Here is a 9,927-nt window from a genome sequence, read left to right as displayed (position 1 = left end):
TATGTGATCATTTAGAAAAAAAAAAATTGAAGTCATAACATCCTATGTGGTCCCTTTCTTTAAAAAATGACTACATCAAAAAAAAAGTTTGGCCAAAATTATATATTTAAGTTGTGTCTCTATTATTTCTCTTAATCTAATACCTCATGCGGCGCACTAATTTAATAGCACAATTGTAATAATAGTAGGTAATGTGGGGTGGCGTGAGCTGAGATGGGGACCAAAATTCGTCCTAAACAACACCTAGGGCAAGTGGAAGGTAAATATTTATTTTCTAGCAAACTTGACAAATTAAAAATAGGAACCATACAATCAATCACTTTAATTAATCAAATCCATACAGATATCGCTTCAATTTTGGCGGCGAACTGAAAATCTTTAAAAATAAAATTATTAAACCTAAGAAACCAATGCACCGAAGGAAGAACATTAATTATATAATCAATTTATACTCACAAAATATTTGCAATAAAACCTGACTTGTACCCAACCAACGAATTGCTTATCTTATACTGCAGTAGTTCAATAACTCCGATCAATCTTAATATGTTTGGTTTCCTCTACAAAACGGCCAGTGACTTGAAGGTTTAAGAACTTTGTGTGGTTTAACAAAATTCTTAGAGTACTAGCTAGCATTCCTTAAATGTAGGGAAAGTTGTTCCCTTAACCAAGAGAACCAAAAGTGTTACCCTAAATCTAAGGTAGTACTTCTATTTCCATTAGCATTATTTTAATATAATATGACTTTCTATTTCCTCTATTTCATCTACTATTTATTTGAAAGAATATTTAAGTAGCATAGACAAAGAATAAAGGAAGTTATTGTGATATTTATTTGAATACAGAAGCAAAAAGTCTCTCTTAGCTCACAAAATAATGGTATGCGATCACCCTTAAAATTGGGCATAAGGATGCTTATATAGGCCTTGAAAAAAATTGAGGTTAATTAGATGAAAGTTGGTTTGTGAAAAACCCCATTATGAGGCTGCAGCGTTCGAACGAGTTAGTGATGCGTTTTAACGTGTTCTATGATTTCACAATTCTCTTTGCAACAACGTTCAAATAGAGTACCATCCTGGTAGCGACCGAGTGTCTCAGATCTAGTTAAATGAACATCACATTTGAACCTTATTCGATTGGGGTTGCAACTAGACATCTCTATAGTTCATTGTGAAACACTTTCGCTCCAACTGTCTTTGACTGATGCTCTTAGAGGTATCTTGTAAAGCTCAATTATTCAGCCTCTTTCGAACTTTGTTCAACCGCCCTTGCAACTTAGCCTCTCGGGAGCTTGAACTTTAATATACTTGAAGTCCTCGTCTAACCGTCTTTCAACCTCCTATTATATATACTTGAAGCTCTTAATGGCAGCCATGAATGAGTTTTTATTGCTCCAAGACATGTTACAATCATTCTTTCAACCATTTCTTTTTGCAAATCTAATGGATCAACTTTTAAATTTGTGAATTCATATGAATCTCACACAAATTCAGTGGTGAATTCATTCATTCCCTATATGGAGATGATTGAAAGATTGTTGAAATAATGGTTTTTAGCATTTCTCTTTTGGTTAGGTACCTAATATTAGTATCTAAGCAGGCACCACGTCACATGTTCAAATATTGGAAGGCGCAACTTATGGAAATGGCTATTTGGCGACTAATGTAAAGCCAATGTGGGGTGCCGTAAACATCGGCAAAAAAGCGTAGTAAATTGTTATGGTTCTAGTGTGGCCAGCCTAATATAGAAGAAGAAGGGGAATTACACCAAGAGGATCACAAGGAGAACAAAGGAGAATTACAAGAAAATGTTTTAGCCTATTCTGACTCTTTCAAGTTATAAATTTTTTACCAATCTATTGCAGGAATGGTGCTGAGAAAGATTGGATTATAATTCATGTGCATGCAGCTTTAACAAAAAAAAGGCCAGACGAAGAAGCAGTCCAGATTAAATTGATCTTTAGAATTTGATTCACAAAATTGGAATCAAAGAGAGCTCTCAACTTATCAATATTCCAGCTTCGATCCAAGGTGTTGATCAAATCTGCCACCTTGAAATGAGGCAAGTATATTGTTATGTGAGAATTGGCAGAAGGTTTAAATTCACGAAGAATATAGGAGGAATTCAAGGATCTTTCCAAATGCCAATTACCTGTTATAGTATATTTAAATGACCATAAAGTTAGAAATTTGATGAAGTTTAGATTGGCCTAACTTTAGAGATTTGATTATGATTTGATCACCCTAAATTATGAGATTTGATTAAAGATTATATTTATGTGTAAACTCTATAAATAGAGCATTTTGTATTATCTTATGGACCTAAGTGGTTGATTGAACTACATAAAATATCTTGTGTTATTTATTTTATTATTTTCGCATTGAATTTTCATATTGTTTTGAATTTCTTCATGGTATCAGAACAATAGGCTAACGCCATTGTATGATCCAATGGTCCTAACCGTCTTGTGCATTTCTTTTTCTTCAATTTATTGTTTTGTTTCTTGAAAATAATAAAAAAATAAATAAAAAATTAAATTAAATTAAATTAAATTAAAAAAAAAAAAAAAATCATCATAAAGAATTCAGTTCATATATATATAGGATACATGTCCAAAAGTTTTGGCAACCTATAGATGTATTATGGAATTAACCACGATTTGACTTTTTGATACTTTTATTTTGTGTGAGCTCATAGCTGGTCCATGGAGTTGATTCTTCTTGGAGCTTGAGGCTGCAAGGGTTATGCTAGAATGTTTCCTGTAATATTGCTAATTATCGATCACATTTGTTAGCTAAATAGATCGTCTTTAACTTAGTGTTTAAAAGTATTCTCGATTCTAGTTTTCTCTCTTTTATTCGGATTAAAAATAGAAAACACTTCATTGTAACCCTTTTCCCGTTTCCAGAAAAAAAAGTTCGGAAAACTTTACTTACTCCTCACGAAGTTATGCGCATTTTGCACACGTCCCTTCAAAGTTCAAAATCTCTCATTTTGGTGTATCCAATTTCGATTTCCTTCCACTTTCCCCATTCCGTTAAGATTTTCTGTGAAATCCTAACGGACTGGTGTTAAATTACTAAAATACCCTTATTTTTTATTAAAAAATAATTTTAAAAAAATCTCTTGACGCATGGGTTTACAAGTGGATCTAACCCACCCATATTGTGACCCACAGGTCTTATTATTATTATTATTATTATTATTATTATATTAAAAAATAAAAAAGAAAGAACAAGAAGAAGATGGGTGGTGGGGTCGGTCACAAAGTGACCCCCGATGGGTCTTTTTTTTTAAATTTTTTTTTAATATAATATTTAGAATAATAATTTTTTATTTATAAATAAAGGTAAATTTAGAAATTTTAAAATTTTTAGGGGTATAAAGGTCTTTTACTCATTTGACCATTTGATTTAACTGCAAAATTCTAAAGGAATGGGAAAACTAAGTGAAAGGAAATCGAAATTGGACACACCAAAATGAGAGATTTTGAATTTTGGAGGGGTGTGCAAAAGGCGCATAACTTCGTAGAATATAAGCGAAGTTTTCCCCAAAAAATTTGAGAGAGAGAAATTAATACTAGTAGAGTTAGGCTAACAAGATAGAGTTATTAGACAAATTAAGAGACAGTCAAAAAAGGCATAAAATATTTAAAACTTAAGCAGGATGGATTGGGAAGCTAATTAAGTGAAAGACATAGAAAGGCCGTACACATGTATACATTGGGCAGACGGTTATTAACTGCTCACTAACTGCACTAAGTGTATTAATTGCATTAACCGCAAACTTTTAGAAAAAATGATCCGGCTTACATGTTGTTATTTTAATAACAACATGTATGCTGTAGTTGAATCAACGGTCAAGATTGAATTTTAAAGTTGATTTACTTTTATAAGCATTTAATATGAGAGAGAAAATGAAAAGATATTTTAAAAAATTCAATCTTGACTATTGATTAAATTACAACATATATGCTGTTATTTTCCATATAAGCCAAATCCTAGAAAAAATGGCTAACAGTTAGCTCAAAACAGTAAGCAAGCTAGGAGAGTTTAATGTAAATTAAACAGTCCCATTGTTACCGGCCAATACCATGTACTTGTCTTTTCGTGTAAGCCTGGTGCACTCAAACCCCAGAGCCTTCCCAATCTCACTTTGCACTTGATTTGCCACATCAAACTTTGATTTCCCCCCATCATGACAAGTGGACGAAGCAGATACATTCTCGAGGATCTGAAAGTTGTAAGTTGGTGCTGGGTTCATGAAGAAGCAGAACGGGTCCAGAAACTTGAGCCCGCTGGCGGTTGTACCATAAAACAGAGTAACATGGGAGTTGACAGCAACAGGGACTATTATTTCGCTCAATTCTGCAAATAAGGGACTAAATCGCAAGAGATATGGTTCCCTGCATGTGGTCCCTTCGGGGCAAACAACCATGTCCCCCTGATTAAGACAGCTGTCGATTATCCTGGCATCTTCATCACGATTCCTCGTTAATCGCACTATTTTGTTGGGTTGTCCAATCTCTGAGATTCTGCTTAAGCTGTACGAGACCACAATAAAACTTTTGTTGAAAATTAGAGCAAGGAAAAGAGGGTCCAGAAGTGTTCTGTGATTGCAAGCATAAAGGAGGCCTCTGGATTTTTCTTCTTCCTTGGTGTTTGAATAAGAGCTTTTGGTTTTGGGTATGGAAACTGTGAGGTGTACACCGCTGAAGGCATGGAGAGGATGAGACATCTTGGTGGGCAGTGACATGTATACAAGGATCCTGAAAATGGCAAGGACAAACCCAAACGGCACCCACATGAATAGAGCTAGAGCGTCCATTGGGGTTGGTGCCAGAGCCAATCTACCATCATGAAAGATCAATGGTTTTGGGTACTTTTCTCTTGGGAGCTTTTGCCACCTCCTCTTATCACCTTCTCCAACCAGATAAATCTCCTGTTGCAGCAATTTTAAGAAGAGAAAGAAGGAGTATTCTCACTGAAATGCTACGAGTACTAAGAGATTGATATCAAGATGATGTAGAGTTTATTTATTGGAAATGATCAAAACAATTAGGGGTAAGTTCACAAAGGCTCATGAACTTTCACATGTTTTGAAAATACCCTCCTAAAGTTCAAAGAATCTCAATTTCACCTCTCAAACTTTTAATTTGATGTAATTTACCCCCTCTTTCAATTTAAACTGTTAACCCCTAATGGAGGCTATGAAAAATACAAAAATATCATCAAATTTTCAATTTTTTTTTTTTTAATTTGAAACTAAGGATAAATTTATAATTTTATAAAAGTTGTAGGAGTATAAAGGTCATTTCATCCATTTAAACATACGTTTAACGCAAAACCCTAAGAGAGGGGGTGTATTGCATCAAATTAGAAGTTCGAGGGGTGAAATTGAGAGTTTTTGAACTTTCAAAGGTATTCTCAAAAAGAGTGGAAATTCAAGGGGCCTTTGTGATTTTTCCAAACAATTAATAAAGATAAATGTTACGAGTACCAATGAATAAGCTCCACATCATTTTGGTACCCATCTCTTATTAAAAGATTTTGTACTTTTAGCATTTTTCTATTCCAAAAGTTTAAGTATTTAGAAAAAAATAGTAAATTTAATTATTTAATTAATATTCTAAGAGAGAGAAGTGGGGTTAAAGTCTATAATTTTATTTTATTTTTTGGCAAAAGAAATTAGAAGAAATACCATACCTTGCAACGGGAGAGCAATTGGTGATCAAGAAATTTTGTGAAGCCAGCAATAGCAATCATATTATCCTCTTCAAGGACTTCCTCAAAACCAATGATATCCTTCTTCTCCTCCATGAGTCCCACAAAATACCCATTGAACACCTTCAGCTCTCTCCCGACCACAAAATCAACCTCTAAATATTCCTTTAAAAAGCACTCAACCATCACTTGAGGAAGCTCACTCACACCTACTAATTTTCCCCCACCACTTCTCTTGAGCACCTCAAACATCTCCAATCCAACGTCCTCCAAGAAGAACTTTGGCAAAACATTTATTCCAATTCTAAAGCTTTCTTTCTTGATCCCAAAGAAGCAAACCATGACCATAATCTTCAACCCCATTTCTTCACTAACCAAACATGTTAAAGGATAGGAAAGAAGGAGAAGAAGAGCCCTTAATAAGCTTCCACCTTCAAAGGCCACAAGCATGAAGTATGGGAACAAGGATGGAGATTTTAGCAAAGCTCCTTCCACATCGAAGATCATCAAAGCCTGGCTTGCAAGAGGAGGATTAAAGGTTTCATATATAAACGGTGTCGTTGCATGGTTTTTGTAGAAACCTCTATGTTTTCTATAGAGAATGCGATAGAAAAACAAGAAAGGGGTTTTGATGAAAGAGGCCATCGACATTGGTGCTGTTGGGTTGTGCATGCAACTCGTTAATTTACTTTTATACACGTGCTAATGTACTATATATATAGAAACGATCGATGGCATTGTTGTAATTAAGATGGGGTGATTGTGGCGTCTCACATTACCTAGGTATGAAGATGAGATATACTTAAATGTATACTTACACCTTTAATGACAACAATGAGTTTTAAAGCCGTGATAGTCATGCACCTATCAGAACTTCGCAGTTAAGCATGCTTCTGCAAGACTAGCAAGAGTAGTACCAGGATGGGTGACATCTTAGAAGTCTGATTTGGGGAGCCAAAAACGAATAATATTGTGCGTCATTGGGGTATGGTGTTATATCTTTTTACTGTTGTTGTTAGTCTACCCTATATATATTGGTAATACAATCATTTTATCTGCATCATTATTAAATTTGTTGTATATGTATTTGTAAGGTTTGTATCACACATTGAGAAAAAATATATATAAAAAAAGAAAAAAGTAATTAATATACCTAAGTGGATCCAAGCCCATTAGTTTAGGCTTTTAGGTTAGAAGTGACGTCCTAACATGTATATTAACTTACACTAAGCAGTAAATTGATATGCTTCAAGTCAATATAAATTATTACTTATTTTATTATTATTATTATTATTATTATTTGTTTTTTACCATATAAATTGCTATACTTCATGTCAGCCTAGCTAGATCATTATTAAACTAATGAGTAATGATAGAGACACAACTTAGACAAACAACTTTGACCAAAATTTTTCACTTATGTGATCATTTAAAAAAAAAAAAAAAAACAGAAGTAATAACATCCTATGTGGTCCTTTTTTTATTCGGTATTTTTTTTTTTAAAAAAAAAAATAGTACTTTTCTTCAAAAAGATGGTCATTTTTTAATTATGAAGAAAAATACCATTACCAAATAAAAAAGTACCACATAGAATGTCATTACTTCAAAATTTTTATTTTAAATTTTTTTTTTAAATGATTACATAAAAAAATAAAAAATAAAGTTTGGCCAAAATTATGTATTTAAGTTGTGTCTCTATCATTTCTCTTAATTTAATACCTCATGCGGCGCGTGCCCACTAATTCAATAGCACAATTGTAATAATAGTAGGTAATGTGGGGTGGCGTGAGCTGAGATGGGGACCAAAATTCGTCCTAAACAACACCTAGTGCAAGTGGAAGGTAAATATTTATTTTCTAGCAAGCTTGACAAATTAAAAATAAGAACCATACAATCAATCACTTTAATTAATCAAATCCATGCAGATATCACTTCAATTTTGGCGGCGAACTGAAAATCTTTAAAAATAAAATTATTAAACCTAAGAAACCAATGCACCGAAGGAAGAAGATTAATTATATAATCAATTTATACTCACAAAATATTTGCAATAAAACCTGACTTGTACCCAACCAACGAATTGCTTATCTTATACTGCAGTAGTTCAATAACTCCGATCAATCTTAATATGTTTGGTTTCCTCTACAAAACGGCCAGCGACTTGAAGGTTTAAGAACTTTGTGTGGTTTAACAAAATTCTTAGAGTACTAGCTAGCATTCCTTAAATGTAGGGGAAAGTTGTTCCCTTAACCAAGAGAACCAAAAGTGTTACCCTAAATCTAAGGTAGTACTTCTATTTCCATTAGCATTATTTTAATATAATATGACTTTCTATTTCCTCTATTTCATCTACTATTTATTTGAAAGAATATTTAAATAGCATAGACAAAGAATAAAGGAAGTTATTGTGATATTTATTTGAATACATAAGCAAAAAGTCTCTCTTAGCTCACAAAATAATGGTATGCGATCACCCTTAAAATTGGGCATAAGGATGCTTATATAGGCCTTGAAAAAAATTGAGGTTAATTAGATGAAAGTTGGTTTGTGAAAAACCCCATTATGAGGCTGCGGCGTTCGAATGAGTTAGTGACGCGTTTTAACGTGTTCTATGATTTCACAATTCTCTTTGCAACAACGTTCAAATAGAGTACCATCCTGGTAGCGATCGAGGGTCGCAGATCTAGTTAAATGAACATCACATTTGAACTTTATTCGATTAGGGTTGCAACTAGACATCTCTATAGTTCATTGTGAAACACTTTCGCTCGAACTGTCTTTGACTGATGCTCTTAGAGGTATCTTGTAAAGCTCAATTATTCAGCCTCTTTCGAACTTTGTTCAACCGCCCTTGCAACCTAGCCTCTCGGGAGCTTGAACTTTAATATACTTGAAGTCCTTGTCTAACCATCTTTCAACCTCCTATTATATATACTTGAAGCTCTTAATGGCAGCAATGAATGAGTTTTTATTGCTCCAAAACATGTTACAATCATTCTTTCAACCATTTCTTTTTGCAAATCTAATGGATCAACCTTTAAATTTGTGAATTCATATGAATCTCACACAAATTCAGTAGTGAATTCATCCATTCCCTATATGGAGATGATTGAAAGATTGTTGAAAGAATGATTTTTAGCTTTTCTCTTTTGGTTAGGTACCTAATATTAGTATCTAAGCAGGCACCACATCACATGTTCAAATATTGGAAGGCGCAACTTATGGAAATGGCTATTCGGCGACTAATGTAAAGCCAATGTGGGGTGCCGTAAACATCGGCAAAAAAGCGTAGTAAATTGTTATGGTTCTAGTGTGGCCAGCCTAATATAGAAGAAGAAGGGGAATTACACCAAGAGGATCACAAGGAGAACAAAGGAGAATTACAAGAAAATGTTTTAGCCTATACTGACTCTTTCAAGTTATAAATTTTTTACCAATCTATTGCAGGAATGGTGCTGAGAAAGATTGGATTATAATTCATGTGCAGCTTTAACAAAAAAATGGCCAGACGAAGAAGCAGTCCAGATTAAATTGATCTTTAGAATTTGATATGATTCACAAAATTGGAATCAAAGAGAGCTCTCAACTTATCAATATTCCAGCTTCGATCCAAGGTGTTGATCAAATCTGCCACCTTGAAATGAGACATGTATATATATATATTTGAAACATATCATACTCATTCATCGATAAAAGTTGCGAGCCTAAAGCTCTTACAAACAGAGCAAAAAGCTCTGAAGTAAATCATAGCCGAAGCTAAAGATACAGTCATCAACAACAGACCAAATCAACCAAAACACAGCATCCGCTAACCTATGACTAAATATCAGGTTGAAAACTCAGATCTGCATCAAACAGACACCATCTAATGCATAGGTAGCGCTTATTCCTCGCCTTGAGAGCAAAACCCCCAAGCCGATACTTATTCCTCGGCCTTGAGAGCAAAACCCACAAGCTGATACTCATCCTCCTCGACTCGAAAGCCAGGATAAATTTCACATCCACAACCCAAAGGTTTGGACTAGTAATATCGGGTAGCAACCAGGCGCAACAAAGCAGAAGGAGAAAGTCTTATTACAAGCATAAATAAAACCATACAGGGAAATAAAGGGAACAATAAAACTAATGCAGGAAAAAAAATTATAGCAAATAAAACCAAATACAAGGGAACTCAAAGGAAATACAAAACAGAAAAACAACAAAA

The 9,927-nt window shown here is 33.9% G+C and overlaps 1 protein-coding gene across 1 annotated transcript; it reads right to left on the bottom strand.

The window, feature by feature from the left end:
• Positions 1-3,936: 3,936 nt before the first annotated feature.
• On the bottom strand, positions 3,937-6,374 carry LOC132172134 (probable glycerol-3-phosphate acyltransferase 3). Its single transcript, XM_059583584.1, has 2 exons — positions 5,706-6,374; positions 3,937-4,941 (listed from the first exon to the last, which is right to left on the bottom strand). Exons 1-2 carry the CDS (start codon positions 6,372-6,374, stop codon positions 4,063-4,065), a joined length of 1,548 nt encoding a protein of 515 aa, XP_059439567.1. The 3' UTR covers positions 3,937-4,062.
• Positions 6,375-9,927: the final 3,553 nt, after the last annotated feature.

The sequence above is a fragment of the Corylus avellana genome, chromosome ca2 (assembly GCF_901000735.1).
Source record: "Corylus avellana chromosome ca2, CavTom2PMs-1.0".
NCBI lineage: Eukaryota > Viridiplantae > Streptophyta > Magnoliopsida > Fagales > Betulaceae > Corylus > Corylus avellana.
The sequence above is the reverse complement of the archived record's forward strand: the minus strand, read 5'-3'. Positions and strand labels throughout refer to the sequence as shown.

Coding starts and splice junctions, on each gene's coding strand:
- LOC132172134 (XM_059583584.1), bottom strand. CDS start 6,374: ATGTCGATGGCCTCTTTCATCAAAACCCCTTTCTTGTTTTTCTATCGC. Junction 4,942..5,705: donor AATTGCTCTCCCGTTGCAAG/GTATGGTATTTC, acceptor TTGCTGCAACAG/GAGATTTATCTGGTTGGAGA.